General features: G+C 38.0%; 1 protein-coding gene across 1 annotated transcript in view; it reads right to left on the minus strand.

Moving 5' to 3' along the window:
- Nucleotides 1–1134: 1134 nt before the first annotated feature.
- LOC143235729 (uncharacterized) overlaps nucleotides 1135–26110 on the minus strand; it is a 33611-nt gene continuing 8635 nt past the window's right edge. Inside the window, exons 2-3 of the mRNA XM_076473937.1 lie at nucleotides 1545–1764; nucleotides 1135–1419 (exon numbers count right to left, since the gene is read on the minus strand). Coding sequence (XP_076330052.1) covers nucleotides 1135–1419; nucleotides 1545–1757 — 498 coding nt within the window. The 5' untranslated portion in view covers nucleotides 1758–1764. The remainder of the gene's footprint in view (nucleotides 1420–1544; nucleotides 1765–26110) is intronic.

The raw sequence follows: 26110 nt of genomic DNA on the forward strand, positions 1-26110 counted from the left end.
CCAGCACAAAAACATCATTATTATATATAACTTTTTTAAGTCTCTATGTACCATTACAACTAAATGACAGTGTAGAACTATTACTATCCTCTTGATAAGGAAGATGTTTTATAAATTATTTCAACAAAATATTCTATGAACATCTACTTGCTTTAGAAACAAATGTGATGTTAACAGTATATGCTGATTTTGCAAGCTTTTAAAAAACATGTCTAAAACAAAAAAGTACACAGAATTAAAAGCTTTGAACCAATTTTTAAAACACAAATATTTCTACAATATACAGCTGCCAGCTACTAAATATTGTACAACTGCCAGCTACTGAATATTGTACAGCTGCCAGCTACTGAATATTGTACAGCTGCCAGCTACTGAATATTGTACAGCTGCCAGCTACTGAATATTGTACAGCTGCCAGCTACTGAATATTGTACAGCTGCCAGCTACTAAATATTGTACAGCTGCCAGCTACTGAATATTGTACAGCTGCCAGCTACTGAATATTGTACAGCTGCCAGCTACTGAATATTGTACAGCTGCCAGCTACTGAATATTGTACAGCTGCCAGCTACTGAATATTGTACAGCTGCCAGCTACTGAATATTGTACAGCTGCCAGCTACTGAATATTGTACAGCTGCCAGCTACTGAATATTGTACAGCTGCCAGCTACTGAATATTGTACAGCTGCCAGCTACTGAATATTGTACAGTTTTCTCTGGTGCTACCAGTGCTTAATTTTGCTCTCACATTCTGAGAAAAAAAACAAGTTAAAAACCTTAATTATTTTATAGATGGTTTAGGCAAGGTCTTCATAATGTGCAAATAATGGTTAAATGGACAGCAACTCTTTACCTCAACATGAGAGTAATTGAGAAAGTCCTGGAGTACCAATCTACAAAAGTAGTTCAAGTAGAAAGGATGATCCTTTGGTAGATTTTTGTCTTCTGTTTTCATCCTTTCACTCAAGCTACTTTAGGAGATTAGTCTTCCAAGGATTTCTTCACAACTGTCATCAGCTGTTAACAATTTCATCTTTGCTTCATCAAAACTTATACATCTTTGTTTTTAAACTTTTACAGTTTTGGTGAAATGTTCATCACCAGATGAAGCCTGCTGCCTAATGGTGTCAGTATTACTTACAAATTGCTAATTGTTTATCTAAAACATGTTGTAAACTTAATATTTGATCCAGATAAACTGTATGCCTCATTATTAGATCTCCAAAATATTTTCTTATTACCGAATGAAGTCCAGTGCCTGTTGGTGCTTGAATTACAGACTGTTGGTTTGGTTGTATCACAGACTGCACATGCATCGGTTGAGTGCCACTAGGAATAGAAACATGAACAATGGAGACACCACCTCCTGGCTGAGGCACAGCAATGGCTTGTGTTGTTGTGGATGCTGTTGATGCAACCTATGGAAAACCAAAACTCTTTAACAACAGTTTTACATGAGTTATGTCATAACACAATATTTTATAAGGTCATTGTGAAGCAAAACTAGCTATGAAAAAACCAACAGACTCATGTGGGTACCCACATTCTTTTCTGTGCTACGAGGCATAAGCAATATGGTTCCATTGCCTCTGACCTGTGTACCAGGTGTGAGAGAGCTTGCTGACACTATACCAGCAGATGGCACTGTTCCATTTTGACCACCTCCCCGGCTAACCACTGTTTGAATAGGTGATGTTGTAGCTCCTTCAACAGAAGCTGCATTAGCTGAGCTTTGGTCTTCTACAAGGGTGTCCATAGTTTATCTGAAATCAAAAACTCACCAATAAAGAATTGTTTTACTTTTATTCTATCTTTTCACTTGAGATACCAATATTTACTGTGAAAACAAGACTTTATCCATAACAACTGGTATACATGTTGGTAAAATCAAAGGTATCCTAAGGCTCATCTTGGGTTCTAGTTTAACCGCTTACGTGAATATGTAAAACTTAATAGTAACACAATGAAACATAATATGTTTATTTTGCTATATTTGTTTTCTAATTATGTTTGAAAAGAAAGAACACTCTTCAACTAAGGGAATTTAAACAAAGATTTCCACTTTGGAGAAAACATTAAAGTATGGTTTGGTTTGAATTTCGCGCAAAGCTACACGAGGGCTATCTGCCCTAGCCGTCCCTAATTTAGCAATGTAAGACTAAAGGAAAGGCAGCTAGTCATCATCTCCCGCCACCAACTCTTAGGCTACTCTGTTACCAACGAATAGTGGGATTGACATTCACATTATAACGCCCCCACGGCTGGGAGGGCGAGCATGTTTGGTACGACAGGGAATTCGAACCCGCGACCTTCAGATCACGAGTCGAGCGCCCTAACCACCAGGCCATGCAAAGCTAAATATAAGAGACTGGAAAGAGCATTAGAATGTCAAAAATATCAAATATCACACTTCCTGATAAAATAATAATACATTTCATTTTGTAAACTTACATTTCTATATTTTAAAAAAATCATTTATACCTGCAGTAGTCTAAAATGCAAATGTTTATTTTTGAATTTTGCGCAAATTTACACAACGGCTATCTCAGCTATAAATTGTAAAATGGAACCCTAACCAATTAAACTAAGAGTATGTATCACAAATATTCATACCTTAGTACCTATCATGTTCGGATTGTGTGAATCAAAGGGATTCGGGGTTCGTAGCCCATTGCTACAAAAAACGCGCTACGAACTCTAGAGCCATGAGGTATACTATAGGATTTATCGTCAAATCCCAGTACTTGATGAGAATAAATCAGAACATGACTTGTCAGGAAGTACTGCTGATTTGTTACCTTCCCTCCAGTCTTGTTCGAGACCTCGTCACACTAAACATGCTCGCTTTTTCAACCGTGGGTAGGTTATAATGTGACGGTCAATCCCACTATTCGTTGGTAAAATAGTCCAAGAGTTGACGGCGAGTGGTGATGACTAGCTGCCTTCTCTCTAGTCTTTCACTGCCAAATTAGGAAAGGTTAGAGCAGAATGGCCCTCGTATAACTTAGCTTGAAATTCAAAACAAAGAAACACAACTCACAGTGAACATGGTGCGACTTTTTGAAAAAATTCATGACTTTGAATTTTCTCAAACATTTTTTGTCTCAGACTGTGAAAACATAACATTATGTACACAGTTCTATAACGCTATTTTCCTCAGGACGCATGCACTACCCACTAAGTTATTATTAGATTTCCATTAGGGCAATTAAAGAGTATACGTTAGTGAAAAGAAACTTCAGACAGATATTTTTCCCGAGAAAAAGTGCACGTAATGCTGCACAAGGAAAAGTTTTAGGACAATACAACTAGAACGACAGAAACTTAGCCACATTGCTCAAACAAATCCAACTGTTAAAACTACGCGCACAACTAGAAATATGTATGTGTGAAACTGTTTGAAAAATTTAGGTGATCTGAAAACGTATGCTTTACACACTAGAAAAAGTAATAAATGTATCACTCCGCATATCACCTCACGTCATTACTCCATCATTCTCTAGGTTTAAGTATTTTGTAACCACGGTATTCTGGTACCTCAGAATGGTACGTGTATGTTGTATTCTTTATATCACTCACATCACACTTATTCCATTCTACGAAGTTACTACTTGCATAAAGTAATACAGCGATAAAGGGCCTAACCAAACACCAAAAAATGCACTTGAAGATCTACGGTTGTCCTTCAGGAACAGAATAAATTTACAATAAATTCTGCAAATACATTATTCTACTTTAATAATGAGAAATGCCGAAATACACTTGAAAATATCAAGTGTGTTTTAGTAAGCTAAGCAACGTTGTCATCCTAAGTGACTAGTACACTGGTACCTCGGTTCTCGAACTTAACCCGTTCCAGAAGGCTGTTCAAAAACCGAACCAATTTTTCCCATAAGAAATACTGTAAATTACATTAATCCGTTACAGACCTCCAAAAATTACGCATTATGAAGCATTTTAAGTAGAAATATTGCTTATTTATACCTGTATAACAATACTTACATGCATAAAGTCAACCACAAAAACCATAAACACAATAAAAAAACAATAAATGAAAATTTAACTGCACTTTACTGTGCTGAGGACAGCAGATGGCGTAAGTGAAAGGTGGTGAGGAACGTCGAGAGTAGGAGGGTTATTATTGTTTGGAAGGGGAGTCACCTTCCATAAAAACGTCAGGTAACTCTCCTTCTGGGGTTCTTTCTCTTTTCTATTTCTTTGCACCGCTACAAGCTGCTTGAGACTCACTGGACCTATTTCTCACTGAAAACTTGTCTAATGAGATTTGTTTCTGCCTGGCACCCTCCCCATGTCTCATCACACTATGTATGCCACTTCTCTTCCTAAATTTTGCAAACCACCCCTACTAGCCTTAAAGGCATCACTTGTATCAGCACTTGTTCCAGAGGTGTTTCCCAAGAGGTCAGCATGCAACTGCTTTGCTTTCTCACAAATGATGGTCTCAGAAATTCTATCACCCGTTAGCTGTTTTTCGTTTACCCAAATCAACAACAGTTTTTCTACCTCTTCCATTGTTTGTGATCTTTGTTTCGTAACCACTGTCACTCCTTTTGCAACATCAGCTCCTTTGATGACCTCTTTATTTTTCAGTATGGTGCAGACTGTAGACTTCGCCATATCAAACTGTGTAGCAAGGTTAAACACGCGAACACCACTCTCATACTTCGCTATGAGATCTTTTTTCACCTCTTTTGTGGCTCTAACAACTTTTCTTTTTGGTTTGCTGCTTTCATTATCCTTCTTTGACCCCATGGTGACTTATTTAATCAGAATATTTAGAAAAAAAAAGAAAAATGAGAACGTTCACAGTAGATTTTAGCAGGGGTGTGGACTGAGCAACAGGTGCAGGTAAAATGTTTTGGGCAAGCTTGGCGTGGGCTGAAAATGGTCGAATGTCGTTTGGGTCATCAATCGGGTTATTTCGGGGGTTCAAGCCACGACAGCTTGGTTCGGAAACCGAGTTTATGTTCGACAACGGAGACATTTTTTTCTCAAACAATATTTTCGAAAACCGAATTTTTCGAGAAGGCAGTCGTTCGAGAACCGAGCTACCATTGTATTTCTATTCCAGAATATAAAAGTTAGATTGTTAACAAAGTTTACCTGTGTATCTGACTCTGTATGTTATTGTAAACATTAACTTACCAAACAGGACGAGGCTTGTCTGCCTGAGCTATGAACATATGTAGGTAACTAACCCGTTTTAACTTCCAGAAGAAGAAAAATGAAGTTCGCCAAGTTAACCTACTGAAGAATGATAAGAAAAGCGAACTCATAAATTAATTACTGGCGCATGCCCAATAAAATACAATTTGTTATATCTTGATTGGTCTGAGGATTCAAATGTCGATCCCAAAGTAATTCAGTTTGGTTTGGTTTGAATTTCGCGCAAAGCTATGCGAGGGCTATCTGCGCTAGCCGTCACAAATTTAGCAGTGTAAGACTAGAGGGAAGGCATTACGATATAAACAAGCCATGAGTTTACGTCCGAATACTGCCAATCTTTAGCACATTGAGGCTAAATACTTCATTACATTACATGTTCAAAGTTCGCAACGTACAATGAACAAAGTAAAGGTGTATGCCTTCTGGGCAATCTGTGCTTTGCCCACTTTGTGATAACGATTATTAGCGTTATAATCCCATAGTCTTATCACTGAGCCACTGGAGGGGATGAATTGAGGAAAAGCAGTTAAGCAAAAACACCCACCGCCAACTTTTGTGTTACTCTATCAAACAGTGGTATCTCACTGTCATACTGACAATGCTTCCACGAACCATAGACCCTCGAATTCACAACTCACTATGATGGCCAGTAGACCACTCTCAGCCCACCTAACAATCTAAAAATAGCATTTACAATATGCGAATAAAATAAAACAGTATATTTATTGACCAGTTATGTTGTGTACTTTCTTAATATTACAAAATTTATCCTAACGACGAATGGTGCGTTACCACTTCCAATAGTGCACTAGTTAAAACCAATATATATTACGTCACTATATAAGCTTAAACTATGTCATATTTTTATCGAAATAGATTATGTATCTTGCAAGACCACCGAGGTCTGGTGAAAAATTAATAATGTCCTGTTTAAATGAGAGCAAGCAGTGACGATAGGATGAAGATGACGTGAATCGCCGATTCTGACGAAAACAGTTTCAAATTTTACTTCCACTGATGATACTAATATATATTTTAATTTAAAACTCTTAAATTATAAAAAAACACACTTTATTCATCGACACACGTGTACATAAACGATCTGCTGTAAAGTCTGTAAATAATTCATGAGAAAAGCTTTATATTTAACAGAAACATACAAAGCTCAAGGTGTGACGGGGATTCGAATCCGCGACTCTCGGATTACGAGTCGAGTGCCTTAACCACCTGGCTATGTCGGGGGCCCCACGTGAAGTAAAATGTATATCAGAACGGCTGGTATGGGTATTAACACTTTTACTGATAGAATCATAATGTTCTCTGCTTTATTAGAAACAATACTGAAGTGTGAATGGGTGTGGATTGGGGAGGAGTGTAATGTTCTCATATTTATTGTTTCTGTGTCGTCTCTTCAAGTTAGAAACATTTAATATCACTATCCTATAAGTCATTTCAAAATGGAAATATCTGCGACCCACCGACTAGAAACCGTTACCCGAACTGACTGAACCGAAACACAACATAATTATGCACGACACCACCATACTATTCACGTCTCTCTTGTTAATCACGTTGCAGAAACGTATAACGCATGTATCACTTTCGTCATGTCTCGTGCTACTGCCTTATTCTATGGTCATTTGTTTTGAGTTTCTTCTCAACGTGCTCAACCAATTAAGTTATAAAGGACATAATTATGAAACTATGAACGTTCACAGTGTAACACAAACAGTTGATTTGTTTGTATGTGTGTAATTATACACAAAGCTACACAATAGACTATCCGTGCTTCGCCCACCACAGGTATCGAAACCCATTTTCTAGCGCTGTAAATCCACAAACATACCGTTGTTCCACTGAGGATGGCGGGCAAACGGGTTTATTTGCATATAATTCAGCAAAGAACTACACAATGGCATATCTGTGCTCTGCCCATAATGGGTATCGAAATCCGGTTTCTAGCGTTGCAAGTCCTCAGACATGCCGCTGTGCCACAAATCAAACATATAAGTAATTCCACAACATAATTCATAACAATTTGACACTAAACAAATATTACGAATCTTTCGCTGACTCTTCGCACGACTTAAGAATCTACCAACAACAAACCGAAAATTTTAATCGCTGCTGTAGAAATTTGAATAATTTTAAAGACTTCTTTCGGAATTTAAAACTCAATAAGTTAGGTTTTCGTTTCGTCAAACTGACAGATGAACCGTGTTAGCTGAAAATAAAAAATAAAAACATTACTTTACACTCTTACTACCACGTTTAGAACATTGTAAACACCATTACAACATTCTAAACAGATTATTAAAGATTCATACGTACCTATTACTTTTCCACCTTGTCTGTCTTTAGTACAATTGTTTTTCGCACACCGAGATTATTTGGTTTTAAGCGCAAAGCTGCCCCATGGGAAATCTGCCTAAGTCCACCGCAGAGATCGAACCCTGAATTTTAACAATAAGCCCTCAACCCTAAAGCTGAGATATTTGTTGTTATTTTCTCATGCAAAACTACAAAATCGATTACATGAACTGAATTCACCGCGAGGAATCGAGCCCCGAATTTCAGCATTACAAAGTCCTCGATCTCACTTTCGAGTTACCAAGGAGTTGAAATCACCGTAAGGATAAACAATGAAAGAAAGTAGTCATGAAAAAGATAACAGCCCGACTCAACTCTTCTCAAAATGTTAAGTGTTATAAGTTCTCATTCTTAACATTAAGCTACTGGGAAGTTGCAATCATTCACGGTTGGACGAACAGAAGCCATGAAACCAATCATGTAATTAGTGAAAATTGTGATTACAATATTATTCTTCCACAATCATAAAATATTTAAAAAACTAAATTTCCAACGAATGTTCGACTCACAGAGCCAATTTATATAGGTTTAAACTTCAAACCTGACATCGTACAAGGCTTCTTCCATTCTCTAAGACCGCTTTTAATAAGCTGAATTGAGCTTGTTTCTGTTGAAAGCCACTATACTTTTGTGAGAGTTGCGGGTTCTGTTAAGCTATTTTGTGGTGGCTGACCTTAATACACAATAAAATGGATATAGGAGTGGTTTCGGTAATTGACTAGATAAATGAATAGCTCACACATGGTTACAACTTTAGAATAATCCTAATTCCACTCTTGTACAGTTAAAAAAATCACCATTTTGCGAGTAAGCCATAAAAGAGCAGTTTTGAAAGTCACGTGTTCTGGGCTTCTTTCCAAAGGCACTTCGAATTTTTTTTTCTGGCGAGACTTGGGAAACAATGATTTCTTCCACAAACAGGGGATTGCCAATCTTTACGACTTCAATATTGAAAATAAAAATACAATAAAGTTAAATATCAATAGTAAAGTGGTTTTAGGATTAACTTTATAAATACACTGGTAAAAGGGTAACAGCACAACATCAAAAATACAATAAAGTTAAATATCAATAGTAAAGCGGTTTTAGGAGTAACTTTATAAATACACTGGTAAAAGGTTAACAGCACAACATCAAACCCTTACACCTGTCATCCAATGGCATAGCAGTACGTATGGGAACTTACAACGTTAGAAATTGGGTGTCGATACTCATGGTGAACAGAGCACAGGTAGCCTAGCGTGTCGCCTTGCATTTGATTTCAAACAAACACTTACAGAGGGCGCCCTCATGTGGAGCTATGAAAAGTGATAAACACATCACTTTATAATACTAAATGATACAGTATTATCAGCCTCATTTGTAACAGTTCTTCAGTTTACAGATGAGACTAATATTCTATTGACTTCTAACGTGGCAAAACTACAAGAAAGAAATATACCAGCTTCGATTTTTTTGTTTGTTTGTTTTGAATGTCGCGCAAAGCTACTCGAGGGCTATCTGCGCTAGCCGTCCCTAATTTAGCAGTGTAAGACTAGAGAGAAGGCAGATAGTCATCACCACCCACCGCCAACTCTTGGGCTACTCTTTTACCAACGAATAGTGGGATTGACCGTAACATCATAACGCCCCCACGGCCGAAAGGGCGAGCATGTTTGGCGCGACCGGGATTCGAACCCGCGACCCTCGGATTACGAGTCGAACGCCTTAACCCACCTGGCCATGTCGGGCCCCATCCCGTTTCGAATGTAGTACATGAAAGCAATAAGAATACAACAGGTGAATTCCAATACCACTTAGTCTATTGGCACGTGAGGAAATTGAGCAAGCGTATTTCTTTACCATCAAATCTATTATTATTAACTAAGTAATGCTGCAAACATTTTCCAATACGACTGGGTGTAAAGTCATCTAAAAGTAAATAAATTGGAGATGAATGCCAATGGCACTCATTCTATTGTCATTTAAACAGTGAAGCAAAGATATATGCTGAAATAATCGAGTCTACTGTCATCAAAGACAAGGCCTCAAATTGAGGACCGAAGGAAAGTGAGGATGCTGAATAGGCGAATTTCTATATCACCAAGTTTATTACCATCTACGAATACAAGTGAATTCTGACTGTATTCACCCATTAAAAAAAAATAGGGACACTGTGTTTAAGATTTGGGTTTTTTTTGTTTATTTTTTTCAATTTCGTGCAGAACTACTCGGTAAAATATCCACACTCTAATTTTAAAGCAACAAACTAGAGTGACATCACCTATCACCATCTATTGGGCTGCTCTTTATCAATGAATAGCAGGATTTACTATCAAACTATTACACCTCTATAGCTGAAAGACCGAGCATTTTCAGGAACGGGATTTAAACCCACGACCCTGAGATTACGAGTCGAACGCTTCCATAAACTTTGAAGTCTCTGCCCTGACCATTCGGTTCAGTCGTCACATTAAGTGCAATTTTGGTAGAAAATATCAAATACTTATGAACTAATGCACTGCAAACCAAGAATCATCAGATTACGAGTCGAATGCCCTAACCGTTTGACTCATGTGCCGATCTGATAGAAAACACCTAATATTTATGAACTAATGTACTATACACCACTGATTATATGGTGTTTTTCACCTTTCACACATGAAGAAAATTAAACATCATTTGTTCACGTTGAAAGAGTTAATCAGTAAGAACGGCCACTTCACGAATTTTCTTTTTTTATGTTTTTTTTTATGTCAGGTTGTATTGTGTTGTCTAAATGAATAATAAAAAACAAACACGATTACTGGAGTGCATTGTTGCTTGGTGTTAAGCACAAAGTTACACAAAAGATTACCTGTGTTCCGCCAACCGCGGGTATCTAAACCCGATTTCTAGCGGTATAAGTCTGCTGTTGTGTTACTGGAGTATGAACTGAAATTCTCTAAATATTAAATAATACGTCAAGAAGCTGTAGATTTCGGTTAATCAACTATACAGTAAGGGAGATTAAATCTAATTAATCAACCATACAGTAAGGGAGATTAAATCTAACTAATCAACCATACAGTAAGGGAGATTAAATCTAACTAATCAACCATACAGTAAGGTAGATTAAATCTAATTAATCAACTATACAGTAAGGTAGATTAAATCTAACTAATCAACTATACAGTAAGGTAGATTAAATCTAACTAATCAACTATACAGTAAGGTAGATTAAATCTAACTAATCAACTATACAATAAGGGAGATTAACTCTAATTAATCAACTATACAGTAAGGGGGCTCGGTACGGCCTAGCGCGTAAGGCGTGCGACTCGTAATCTGAGGGTCGCGGGTTCGCGCCCGCGTCGCGCTAAACATGCTCGCCCTCCCAGCCGTGGGGGCGTTATAATGTGACCGTCAATCCCACTATTCGTTGGTAAAAGAGTAGCCCAAGAGTTGGAGGTGGGTGGTGATGACTAGCTGCCTTCCCTCTAGTCTTACACTGCTAAATTAGGGACGGCTAGCACAGATAGCCCTCGAGTAGCTTTGTGCGAAATTCCAAAACAAACAAACAATACAGTAAGGAAGATTAAATCTAATTAATCAACTATACAATAAGGGAGATTAAATCTAATTAATCAACTATACAGTAAGGGAGATTAAATCTAATTAATCAACTATACAGTAAGAGAGATTAAATCTAACTAATCAACTATACAGTAAGAGAGATTAAATCTAACTAATCAACTATACAGTAAGGGAGATTAAATCTAACTAATCAACTACACAGTAAGGGAGATTAAATCTAACTAATCAACTATACAGTAAGGTAGATTAAATCTAACTAATCAACTATACAGTAAGGTAGATTAAATCTAACTAATCAACTATACAGTAAGGTAGATTAAATCTAACTAATCAACTATACAGTAAGGTAGATTAAATCTAACTAATCAACTATACAGTAAGGTAGATTAAATCTAACTAATCAACTATACAGTAAGGTAGATTAAATCTAATCAATCAACTATACAGTAAGAGAGATTAAATCTATTGATTGATTTAATGTTTTATGGCACAAAGCAGCGAGGCTATCTGCGCCAGACATTCGGTAAAAATAAATAAATAAATGTAGTAATAGACATAAATGGAAATGAAGGTAAAACAAAAAAGTATAAAACCAATGTTGACACCTGGTCTACAATGTTAAGATAGAAGGCAGAGTATAAGAAGTTGTAAGGTATTTACTCTAGCAAAAAGGTAACGATCATAACCCGCCAGGAAGATTAACAGGCAAGTTCAAGAACCACCGTCAGTCACCTGAAGTTGGTCTTTCCAGTCCTGGTTCCGGGTTGTGTGTCATAGCAACCAGTATCAAAATGTAAAAGAATGGAAGTTTTAAAAGATACATAGCAAAATTGTAACAATGAGTAGCCAAATGTCCAGTAAAAAGATAAAGTCAAGTAAATGGAGTAAAATTTGTAAAAGTAAATGAAGGTAAAAACAAAACAGCAATTAAGACAGAAAATGGTGTAAAAACCAATGGTGACATCCAGTCTTCAAAGTTGTAAGGTATTTACTCTAGCAAAATGGTAATGATCATAACCCGCCAGGAAGACTAACAGGTAAGTTCAAGAACCATCGTCAATCACCTGAAGTTGGCCTTTCCAGTCCTGGTTCCGGGTTATGTGTCATAGCAGCTATTATCAAAATGTAAAAGAATAAAAGTTTTAAAAGACACTCCGCAAAATCGTAATAATGAGTAGCCAAATGTCCAGTAAAAAGATAAAAGTCAAGTAAATGGAGTAAAATTTGTAAAAGTAATTGAAGATAAAAGCAAAACGGCAATTAAAACAGAAAATGGCGTAAAAACCAATGTTGACATCCAGTCAACAAAGTTGTAAAGGACTACCTGTAGCAGAATGGTAATGATCATAACCCGCCAGGAAGACTAACAGGTAAGTATAAAAACCACCGTCAGTCACCTGAAGTTGATCTTTCCAGTCCTGGTTCCGGGTTATGAGTCAATATGGCCAGTACTAAAAAGTTAAGTAGTAAAAGTGTGAAATGATATGCAGCAAAAGTATAATAACAACTCGCCAGGACGACTAACGAGTAGTTCAAACGGATAGTTCAAACAGTAGCGTTAGTCACCTGAAGTTGGCCTTTCTAGTCCTGGTGTCGAGTTATTTAATGTTCTGGCCATTGTCCAATGTCAAATTAAAGGAGAGAGATTAAAACTGTAAAAAAGGAACCACAATTAAAAAGGTGTAATGAATAAATATGCAACACTTAAATGAGATTAAAAAGATTAATGGTCATTAAAAAATTAAAAACATTATCAAGGTGGACAGAGTCACCATCACCAATAACTCTGTCCAATGTTACATACTGACCCTGGGAAAAAATATGTTTAAAATATTGCCGTCGTTGAGAATTGTAACGATGGCAAGAAAGTAAAACGTGGCTGATAGTGATTTGAGTGTTACACAAACTACACATTGGTGCATCAGTTCCAGATAAAAGAAAATGATGAGTTAAAAAACTGTGACCAATGCGTAGCCTAGTGAGAACAACTTCCTCCTTCCGAACTTTACGGAAGCTAGATGGCCAAATTCCAATTTCGGGTTTGATTTGAATAAGTTTGTTGTCACGTTGCTCACTCCAAGTGGACTGCCAGCTGGCACGGAGCCGAGCCTTGAAGACAACACCATAATCCATGTACGGAATAGGCATAGGAGTGATGGTGCTGAAGCAGACATATTTAGCTGCCATGTCTGCAAGCTCGTTCCCGCGAATACCAACATGGCCTGGTATCCAGAAAAACTGGATTGAAGTAGCTGCTAATGAGAAATGGGCCAGTCGGTTTCGAATATAAGCGAGAATAGGATGTGAGCTAACTTGTAGCGATTCCAAGGCAAGTATAGAACTAAGCGAATCAGTATAAATAGTGCAGTTGGAGTACTGCTCAGCTGCAATATGATCCAGGGCAAGAGATATGGCATACAGTTCAGCAGTGAACACAGAAGCTGTAGAAGGGATTCTGCGCACAACTACTGACCCATAGCAAACCATAGCAGAGCCCACTGAATTACCTGATTTAGAACCATCTGTATAAATGGGAACTGAATGATTGTTTGAAAGATATTCATTGAATAAAAGACGGTACTTCCAATCTGGAGTATCTGCCTTTTTTAGGTGACTGAAAGAAAGGTCACATTTGGGGGCTGTAATAAGTCATGGTGGGATGGGCCAACCTGTGGAATCTGCAATGTTATCCAAGGACAGACCCAATTCATCCAACTGTGCCCGAATGCGAAGGCCAAACGGAGCAATGCCAGATCGTCTGTTCTGAAAAAGTACTGCCCACCGAGGATGCTTTGGTAAGGAATGAAGTTTCGAAGTATATTGTAAAGATAGTTGCAAACGGCGAAGATGTAGAGAAGGTTCATGAGATTCAATGTATATACTTTGAACTGAAGAGGTACAGAAAGCCACAGTGCAGAGTCGAAGTCCTTGGTGATGAATGGGGTCCAGCATCTTTAAGGCCGAGGGGCTGGCAGAGCCATAGACCATTGATCCATAATCGAGTTTCGATCTAATAAGAGCACGATATACCTTTAACATTGAACAGCGATCTGCCCCCCAACTGGTAGAAGAGAAAACACGGAGGATGTTCAGTGCTCTTGTGCATTTGACCCGAAGCTGCTTTAAGTGTGGTATAATGGTCAGTTTACGATCAAAGATAAGCCCCAAGAACTTGGTCTACGGGACCACTGGCAGCAAAACTTCACTGATATGAAGTTCAGGATCAGGGTGAATACCCCGTCGACGGCAAAAGTGCATGCATACAGTTTTGGAGAGAGAGAAAGTAAAGCCGTTCGCCAGAGTCCACTTCCGTACACAATTGAGGGCGGTTTGTAGTTGCCGCTCAATATATCTCATGTTTGACGACTGACATGAGATATGAAAGTCGTCGACATACAGCCCATATCAACAGTGAGAGGGAGTTGTTCAGTGATGGCATTTATCTTTATACTGAAGAGTGTAACACTCAATACACAGCCTTGAGGGACTCCAAGTTCCTGTACAAAAGAATGGGAAAGTGTCGAACCCACACAATCTTGGAATCTCCTGTCCATTAAAAAATTTTTAATAAACATGGGTAGATGGCCACGTAACCCATATGTATGGAGGTCTCGCAAAACGCCATACCTCCATGTTGTGTTGTAAGCCTTCTCTATGTCAAAAAATATTGATACAAGATGTTGACGGTTGAGAAAGGCTTCTCTGATAGATGTTTCGAAATAGGTGGTCTGTGGTGGAGTGCTGTCGACGGAACCCACACTGGGTGGGCGAGAGGAGGTTGTTTGATTCAAGGAACCAAACAAGACGAGCATTTACCATCCTTTCTAATGTCTTACAGAGGCAGCTCGTCAAAGCAATTGGACGGTAGTTTGAAGGAATCTTGGGATCTTTCCCTGGCTTAGAGAAAGGTAAAATAATAGCCTGGCGCCAGGCATCAGGAAAAACATTCTCCTGCCAGATCCGGTTGAAAACAATCAGAAGGACATCAAGAGAAGCAGGAGATAGATGGTGCAGCATGTCATAATGAATATTATCAGGTCCAACAGACGTACTGGCAGACCGATGAAGGGCCATTTTTAGTTCCACCAGGGTAAAGGGACAATTATAGTCAAAGAAACAGTCAGTTTGAAAGGAAAGAGGTGATCGCTCTGCCCGAGTCTTGATGGCCAGGAAGGTGGAGGAACAAGCAGAAGTGCTAGATACCCGGCAAAAGCTTTCACATAGAGTGTTAGCGATGTTCCAAACATCAGTCACCTCCTGACCATCAGAGAGTAGGATCGATAGGGGGACAGAATTGTAGTGCCCATTAACCTTTCGAATCCTGTCCCATATGATCTTGAAACTGGTGGTAGAAGATATGCTGGTTGTGAACTTAATCCAAGATTCCTTCTGGCTTTGACGTCTTACCCACCTAGCATGTGCACGGGCCCGTTAGAAAGCAACCTGGTTTGAAAGTGTGGGATATCTACGGAAAGTATCCCAGGCCCGCTTTTGAGCCTTCAGTGCTAAGTGGCAAGCAGGATTCCACCACGGACGAGGATATCGTGGAAAACGTGTCGAGGATTTAGGAATACACTGAGCAGCTGCATGTGTAATACAGTCAGTTACCGCTGCTACAGAGTCGTCTATTGATGGCTGATTTACGATGGCAGGATCAAGTTCTGCGAGAGCAGTGAAAGTGGACCAGTCTGCCTGATCCAGTTTCCACCGGGGCACGCGGGTAGGGTGATATCGACCACGGCCAGTCTCTCTCAAAAGGATCGGAAAATGATCACTGCCTAGTGGATTATTGTCAACCCTCCATGAAAAATGGGAGAATAATGAAGGGGAGCAAACTGAGAGATCAATAGCGGTAAAGGACTGACAAGGTGCATGAAAGTAAGTGGAAGAACCAGTATTGAAAAGAGAAAGATTGTGATCAGAGAGCATCCGCGCTACATATTGGCCCCTCCCCCTCAATAATAGCACTTCCCCAGAGGGGATTATGTCCATTAAAATCCCCTAGGATTAGAAATGGAGATGGCAATTGTTCAACGAGAGCATCAAGATCTGATTGATCACATGTCTCTCCAGGTGACAGGTACAGAGAACAAACAGTGATGGTATGACCCAAGGAAACACGGATGGCTACAGCCTTCAAGGGTGTGTTGAGTGACAAAGACAGGGTGGGCACGTGTTGATCAACCAACAGTGCCACCCCCTCCATGTACTCGACCATCACACAACCTGTCATTTCTGTACAGAGAAAACTGCCGAATGGAGACAGTATCAGCAGTTTTGAGAAATGTTTCTTGTAAAGAAAGACAAACAGGATGGTAGGAAGCAATCAGCATTTTGATATCATCCAGATTAGAACGTAAACCTCGACAGTTCCATTGTATCAAGGTAGCCATTTTTAAGAACGGGTAGGTAAAGTGGCTGGAGAACCCTTCGGTTTACGCAAACGTCTTTTTTCTTTACTGTCTTTAGTCGGAGGAGGTCTATCAACCTCCATGGATCCTGCTCTGGGTCGGGTGGGCAGGTTTTTGTTATTGGAAGGGAAATCCAGTGACTGAGGACGCGAACGAATAATTGTTTTGTCTCTTGTGGTGGGAGAAAAAGATGTATCAGAAGAAATGCCTGTATTTGGAACTGAAGGACGTGGATCTTGAGGTTTGTTGGAAGGTATGGGAGGAACAGAGATGGGTGTGGAAGACGATTCATCAACCTTTTTAACCACGGAGGTCAAAAGGCTTTTCATTTGTTTTGAAAACGATTCTCTTGGAGGCACAGAGAGTTCTGTCTGCACTCCCACTGTAGTTGTGGAATGAAGTGCAGCAGCATATGTCCGAGATGGAGTTGTGGACAGCAATTTCCGAGCCTCAGGATAACTAATGTTATGTGTCGTTTTCAAACGCTGCACCTCTTTTCCTCCAACCATTTTGGGCAAGAATGAAAGTAAGAGGGGTGAAAACCATTGCAGTTTACGCAATGTGGGTTCATGTCACAGTCATAGGCATCGTGGTCCTTGCCTCCACAACGAGCACATGTCAGGGAACCACGACAAGATGTCTTTGAGTGGCCGAATCTTTGACATTGGAAACATCGAAGAGGGTTTGGCATGTATGGCCGAACCCTGCAAATGAAATAACCTGCCTCGATGGTGGCAGGTGCACGTGGTGAAGTAAATGTTAAAACGAGGGTATTTGTTGGCAGTGTAATTCCATCTTTGCGAGTGGAGATGCGCCTCACTGCAGAAACTCCTTGAGTGGAGAGACCAGCGAGAATCTCTGACTCGGGAACGTTCTTCAAATCCCTTTCAACAATAACTCCTCGTGAAGAATTCAAGGTAGCATGGGGTGTAACCTCACAGGTATATCCCCAATTGCCTTTGAATTCAAGAGGAGTTCACTGTGTTGGGATGTGGATGTTTCAACCAATATGTCACCAGATCGAAGTTTCTTTACTGACTTTGGAGAGCCAGCAAGTCCCTCTAGTCCCTTTTGAATAAAAAAAGGGGACATTTGCCCTAAAGGTTTTTCCGAAAGAGAATGTAATACAAGAAAATGAGATACGTGTGTTACTGATGTTGAAGATTGCTGTTCTGAGTATTCAAGACGTGGTCGCTTACCCATTGACTGTTTTTTTTACAATTTTATTTAAATTTTTTAGAAGATCCATAGGAAAAAGAAAAAATTTCGGTACCCACTGACCCCACCCACCATGGAGCCCTACAAGGGGACGCACTATAAAGTCATGCAAGGACAATGCAGCAACGCCAGGGTTTCGTGAGCACTATACCCAAACACCAGCATCAGGCACAATGTCCACAACACCCGTTGAAAACTTCCAACAATGGTATTTGGTTGACTCTAGCCCAAGTGGACCAGCCGATTGACCCAAGGAGGGCCACCCAAAGGCCGCCCGTCTACAGGAATTCGAGGCCAAAGTGGTGTGTTAGGGTTGGACCCCTCAACCACCAGGATCCTCTCCTCCCCTTCACGGGTCGCCACGCACGGTAAACACGTAGGTGGATGTTTAGATCCCAGAGAAGGTAACCAGATAGAACAGAACCTTCCCTGGGAGGTCCCCTCACCACGTACAGGAATCCACACCGAGGGGGATTAAATCTAATTAATTAACTACACAGTAAGGGAGATTAAATCTAATTAATCAACTACACAGTAATGGAGATTAAATCTAATTAATCAACTACACAGTAAGGGAGATTAAATCTAATTAATCAACTACACAGTAAGGGAGATTAAATCTAATTAATCAACTATACAGTAAGGTAGATTAAATCTAATCAATCAACTATACAGTAAGAGAGATTAAATCTATTGATTGATTTAATGTTTTATGGCACAAAGCAGCGTACAGGAATCCACACCGAGGGGGATTAAATCTAATCAATCAACTACACAGTAAGGGAGATTAAATCTAACTAATCAACTACACAGTAAGGGAGATTAAATCTAACTAATCAACTACACAGTAAGAGAGATTAAATCTAACTAATCAACTACACAGTAAGGGAGATTAAATCTAACTAATCAACTACACAGTAAGGGAGATTAAATCTAATTAATCAACTACACAGTAATGGAGATTAAATCTAATCAATCAACTATACAGTAAGGTAGATTAAATCTAATTAATCAACTATACAGTAAGGTAGATTAAATCTAATCAATCAACTATACAGTAAGAGAGATTAAATCTATTGATTGATTTAATGTTTTATGGCACAAAGCAGCGTACAGGAATCCACACCGAGGGGGATTAAATCTAATTAATTAACTACACAGTAAGGGAGATTAAATCTAATCAATCAACTACACAGTAATGGAGATTAAATCTAATCAATCAACTACACAGTAAGGTAGATTAAATCTAATTAATCAACTACACAGTAATGGAGATTAAATCTAATCAATCAACTACACAGTAAGGTAGATTAAATCTAATCAATCAACTACACAGTAAGGTAGATTAAATCTAATCAATCAACTACACAGTAAGGTAGATTAAATCTAATCAATCAACTATACAGTAAGGTAGATTAAATCTAACTAATCAACTATACAGTAAGGTAGATTAAATCTAACTAGTCAACTATACAGTAAGGTAGATTAAATCTAACTAATCAACTATACAGTAAGGTAGATTAAATCTAACTAATCAACTATACAGTAAGGTAGATTAAATCTAACTAATCAACTATACAGTAAGGGATATTAAATCTAATTAATCAACTATACAGTAAGGGAGATTAAATCTAATTAATCAACTATACAGTAAGGGAGATTAAATCTAACTAATCAACTACACAGTAAGGGAGATTAAATCTAATCAATCAACTACACAGTAAGGGAGATTAAATCTAACTAATCAACTACACAGTAAGGGAGATTAAATCTAACTAATCAACTACACAGTAAGGGAGATTAAATCTAACTAATCAACTACACAGTAAGGGAGATTAAATCTAACTAATCAACTACACAGTAAGGGAGATTAAATCTAACTAATCAACTACACAGTAAGGGAGATTAAATCTAACTAATCAACTATACAGTAAAGGAGATTAAATCTAACTAATCAACTATACAGTAAAGGAGATTAAATCTAACTAATCAACTATACAGTAAGGGAGATTAAATCTAACTAATCAACTATACAGTAAGGGAGATTAAATCTAACTAATCAACTACATAGTAAGGGAGATTAAATCTAATTAATCAACTACACAGTAAGGGAGATTAAATCTAATCAATCAACTATACAGTAAGGTAGATTAAATCTATTGATTGATTTAATGTTTTATGGCACAAAGCAGCGTACAGGAATCCACACCGAGGGGGATTAAATCTAATTAATTAACTACACAGTAAGGGAGATTAAATCTAATTAATCAACTACACAGTAAGGGAGATTAAATCTAATTAATCAACTACACAGTAAGGGAGATTAAATCTAATCAATCAACTACACAGTAAGGTAGATTAAATCTAATCAATCAACTACACAGTAATGGAGATTAAATCTAATCAATCAACTACACAGTAAGGTAGATTAAATCTAATCAATCAACTATACAGTAAGGTAGATTAAATCTAATCAATCAACTATACAGTAAGGTAGATTAAATCTAATCAATCAACTATACAGTAAGGTAGAATAAATCTAACTAATCAACTATACAGTAAGGTAGATTAAATCTAATTAATCGACTACACAGTAAGGTAGATTAAATCTAACTAATCAACTACACAGTAAGGGAGATTAAATCTAACTAATCAACTACACCGTAAGGGAGATTAAATCTAACTAATCAACTACACAGTAAGGGAGATTAAATCTAACTAATCAACTACACAGTAAGGGAGATTAAATCTAACTAATCAACTACACAGTAAGGGAGATTAAATCTAACTAATCAACTACACAGTAAGGGAGATTAAATCTAACTAATCAACTACACAGTAAGGGAGATTAAATCTAACTAATCAACTACACAGTAAGGGAGATTAAATCTAACTAATCAACTACACCGTAAGGGAGATTAAATCTAACTAATCAACTACACAGTAAGGGAGATTAAATCTAACTAATCAACTACACAGTAAGGGAGATTAAATCTAACTAATCAACTACACAGTAAGGGAGATTAAATCTAACTAATCAACTATACAGTAAAGGAGATTAAATCTAACTAATCAACTATACAGTAAGGGAGATTAAATCTAACTAATCAACTATACAGTAAGGGAGATTAAATCTAACTAATCAACTACATAGTAAGGTAGATTAAATCTAATCAATCAACTATACAGTAAGAGAGATTAAATCTATTGATTGATTTAATGTTTTATGGCACAAAGCAGCGTACAGGAATCCACACCGAGGGGGATTAAATCTAACTAATTAACTACACAGTAAGGTAGATTAAATCTAACTAATCAACTATACAGTAAGGTAGATTAAATCTAATCAATCAACTATACAGTAAGGTAGATTAAATCTAACTAATCAACTATACAGTAAGGTAGATTAAATCTAACTAATCAACTATACAGTAAGGGAGATTAAATCTAATTAATCAACTATACAGTAAGGTAGATTAAATCTAATCAATCAACTATACAGTAAGGTAGATTAAATCTAACTAATCAACTATACAGTAAGGTAGATTAAATCTAACTAATCAACTATACAGTAAGGTAGATTAAATATAACTAATCAACTATACAGTAAGGGAGATTAAATCTAACTAATCAACTATACAGTAAGGGAGATTAAATCTAACTAATCAACTATACAGTAAGGGAGATTAAATCTAACTAACCAACTATACAGTAAGGGAGATTAAATCTAACTAACCAACTATACAGTAAGGGAGATTAAATCTAACTAACCAACTATACAGTAAGGGAGATTAAATCTAACTAACCAACTATACAGTAAGGGAGATTAAATCTAACTAACCAACTATACAGTAAGGGAGATTAAATCTAACTAATCAACTATACAGTAAGGGAGATTAAATCTAACTAATCAACTATACAGTAAGGGAGAATAAATCTAATCAATCAACTACACAGTAAGGGAGATTAAATCTAACTAATCAACTACACAGTAAGGGAGATTAAATCTAACTAATCAACTACACAGTAAGGGAGATTAAATCTAACTAATCAACTACACAGTAAGGGAGATTAAATCTAACTAATCAACTACACCGTAAGGGAGATTAAATCTAACTAATCAACTACACAGTAAGGGAGATTAAATCTAACTAATCAACTACACAGTAAGAGAGATTAAATCTAACTAATCAACTACACAGTAAGGGAGATTAAATCTAACTAATCAACTACACAGTAAGGGAGATTAAATCTAACTAATCAACTACACAGTAAGGGAGATTAAATCTAACTAATCAACTACACAGTAAGGGAGATTAAATCTAACTAATCAACTACACAGTAAGGGAGATTAAATCTAACTAATCAACTATACAGTAAGGGAGATTAAATCTAACTAATCAACTATACAGTAAGGGAGATTAAATCTAACTAATCAACTATACAGTAAGGGAGATTAAATCTAATTAACCAACTATACAGTAAGGGAGATTAAATCTAATTAATCAACTACACAGTTAGGTAGATTAAATCTAACTAATCAACTACACAGTAAGGGAGATTAAATCTAACTAATCAACTACACAGTAAGGGAGATTAAATCTAATTAATAAACTATACAGTTAGGTAGGTTAAATCTAATTAATAAACTATACAGTAAGGTAGATTAAATCTAATCAATCAACTATACAGTAAGGTAGATTAAATCTAATCAATCAACTATACAGTAAGGCAGATTAAATCTAATCAATCAACTATACAGTAAGGCAGATTAAATCTAATCAATCAACTATACAGTAAGGTAGATTAAATCTAATCAAACAACTGTACAATAAGGCAGATTAAATTTAATTTAGCAGTATAAGACTAGAGGGAAGGCAGCTAGTTATCACCACCCCCCGCCGACTCTTGGGCTACTCTTTTACCAACGAATAGAGGGATTGACCGTCACATTATAACGCCCCTACGGCTGAAAGGGCAAGCATGTTTGGTGCAACGGGGATTCGAAACCCAATATTTTCAAAGATAACCAAACAAAAAAATCTTAAGTGACTAGTAAGTTTGACTAATAAAAACAGCTTTTTAAGATTTTATAAACAGTTTGTTTGTAGCTAAGCACAAAGCTACACAATGGTCTATCTGTGCTCTACCCACCACGGGTATCGAAACCTGGATTATAACGTTGTAAGTCAGCAGACGTCTCGTTGTGCCACTGGGAGGGTTATAAACTGTGATTGTACTGTTGTGTTGTTTCTTCGTCTTTAAGCGTACAGTTATGAAATGAGTTATCGAAACCCAATTTGTAGCTTCACTAGCCCCCAGATTTACCACTGAGCCACCGTGTCATAAATAATGGGTGCTTCATTGCGAAACGGAGTAGCCTTGCAGTGTCTACGCTTCGAAACACCACTTCCAATCTGATGTAACTAGAGTTGTAACTTAAACCTCTTATGTCAACGGCAACTGTTTCGCAAAGATAGACCAAAATCGTATTTTGTATTTTATGCGTGGAAGTGCCGATAAGTGGCGGATGGGCGTGACCTAGTGATTAACGTGCGCAGTGCGTCTTCCTGTTACCACAAGGTCGCATTGAGGTCATGGGCGTGTTTAGTATAACATAGTCAAATACTGCTGCTGTATCAAAGAACAGTTTTCCCAAGAGCCGGCACTGAGTGTTGTTGACTGGTACTTTCTTTCTCGTCTTTTTGTTGAAAATGGTGACTCTTTAAACACCGATAGCACTTTGTGTAGCTATGCGTGATAATACTGAAACAAATACACTGTGGAAAAACTAACATAACGTTATACACCTATTTGGAATCGGGGTAGTATGGATCAGTGGCTTCGCGATTTGGACTCTTGGTTGGATAGTTGCTCGTGACACGCTGTTGTGTCCTTCAGTGAAATACTTTACTTCAATTCTTTCAGTCTATCCAGCTTGAGTTTAACCTGTGATTAACTGACATTCGGTCAAGGCAGAACGTGTTACCAATCCTTTCCACTTCTTCTATTAAAGCCTCAGTTCAGAACTGGATTCTAAGTACTTTATACATACGGGGGATTTAACACGATCTTATGTCTCATGGTAGGTGCCAAAAGTATCGCTTCTATGATATAAAATAAATGAAATATATAGAGTATAGGTAAACCTCCTTGTTGGTCAATATTGTAATGAATTATTGCTGTGTCACGCACCAATATTTTGGTGATTATACAGGTTAAGACAAGTAATTACGCACAAGTATCAACTAACGTTACCTACTTCATCAGACAAGTTTGGTTTGCTTTGCTTTGCTTTGAATTTCGCGCAAAGCTACTCAAGGTCCATCAGCGTAAGCCGTCCCTAATTAACAATGTAAGACTAGTGGGAGGGCAGCTAGTCACCACCACACACTGCCAACTCTTGGACTACTCTTTTACCAACGAATAGTGGGATTGACCGTAACTTTATAACACCCCCACGGTTGAGAGGGTGAGCATGTTTGGTGTGACGGGGATTCGAACCTGCGACCATCGGATTATGAGTCGAGTGCTTTAACCACCTGGCCATGCCGAGCCCGTCAGACAGGAAATGTCTAGTTCTAATCAGTTTTGTTTGACGGCCAGACAGAGTAAAAGAGTAGCCCTAGAGTTGGCGGTGGGTGTTGATGACTAGCTGCCTTCCTTCTTGTCTTAAACTGCTAAATTAGGGACGGTTAGCGCATATAGCCCTCGTGAGCTCAGTGAGAAATCGAAACAAAACAAAAACCAAAGAGTTTGTTTTTCACTAAACGGTAAAGGGTAGAACAGAAGTAAAAAAACATTGTATATTTAATTTCATTTTTAAAAAAGCGTACAGAAGATTGTAAATCAACAATCGATTCCCGATTAACAGCTGGATAAACCTAGCGATCTTTAGAATTACCAGTAGAAAATTTGCTTTTGCTCTTTTTATTTTCCAAATAGTGATTTTTAAAATAGATGGCATAGTTTTAATTGAGAGTTGCTGTTTCTCTTATGTAGCCCAAGAGTTGGAGGTGGGTGATGATGACTAGCTGCCTTCCCTCTAGTCTTACACTACTGAATTAGGGACGGCTAGGTGCAGTGGACTAACAACCTACTCACTTAAAATCATGTTACAGAAACCGCAGTGATTGCGGCCCCATGTTCCTTAAGGAATTGACTGGCAGATGATTTCTCTCATGCAAAGCTACACAGTGTATCATACAAAATGCAGTATCTACGGCAGGGAATCGAACCCGGATTTTATTTTTACAACTCTGTAAACTTACCGATAAACAACTAGAGGGCCTACAGTTATTAACCAATATTATATTTTATCATTTCTAAAAATAAAACAAAGTGTGCAAGAAGATTAAAAAAAATTAAAATACTGATAACTTTATATAACGTATCGCAAACCTACTGTTGATCCCAGCATAAACAATAATTATGTATGTTAGTTAGTTATCACCATTAGATTCCATCAAGGAACACAGGACCGCAATCGCTTGCGGATTCTTCAACATGTATTTAAGTGAGTAGGTTGTTCGCCCACTGCACCGAACCATCCCTAATTTAGTAGTGTAAGACTAGTGGGAAGGCAGCTAGTCATCACCACCCACCGCCAACTCTTGAGCTACTCTTTTACCAACGAATAGTGGGATTGACCGTCACATTATAACGTCCCCACGGCTGGGAGGGCGAGCATGTTTAGCGCGACGCGGGCGCGAACCCGCGACCCTCGGATTACGAGTCGCACGCCTTACGCGCTTGGCCATGCCGGGCCAGTTATGTATGTAGTATGTACGAAACATGGAGAAGTTAAGCTATTACAGTAGAAGGTATATTCCTCTCTGTAGTGGCCCGGCATGGCCAGGTGGTTATGACACTCGACTCGCAATCTGAGGGTCGTGGGTTTGAATCCTCGTCACACTAAACATGCTCGCCCTTTCAGCCGTGGGGGCGTTATAATATGACGCTCAATTCCACTATTCGTTGGTAAAAAGAGTAGCCCAAGAGTTGGCGGTGGGTGGTGATGACTAGCTGCCTTCCACTGCTAAATTAGGGATGGCGAGTGCAGATAGCCCTCAAGTAGCTTTGCGTGAAATTCAAAACAAACTCTCTGTAGATAAGAAAGCTGGTAGAAGTAATCCTGCAGTTTCGTACATGATTTAAGGTGTTTTTTTTGTTCGTAACACGTATAAAATTTGAATAGACTTCTGCAATTGCTTCGCATATTATAAAATAAAATAACGATATTTTCCGTAAAACAACTCAGCAACGTGAATGTTCCCATTGTTATGGTATATTTACTTCAAGAATATCCCATATTTTAGAACTCAGCTACCAAATTTATTTTGAAAAAATCATATCTGTCATTTGATCG

The sequence above is a fragment of the Tachypleus tridentatus genome, chromosome 12, assembly GCF_004210375.1.
Source record: "Tachypleus tridentatus isolate NWPU-2018 chromosome 12, ASM421037v1, whole genome shotgun sequence".
Classification (NCBI taxonomy): domain Eukaryota; kingdom Metazoa; phylum Arthropoda; class Merostomata; order Xiphosura; family Limulidae; genus Tachypleus; species Tachypleus tridentatus.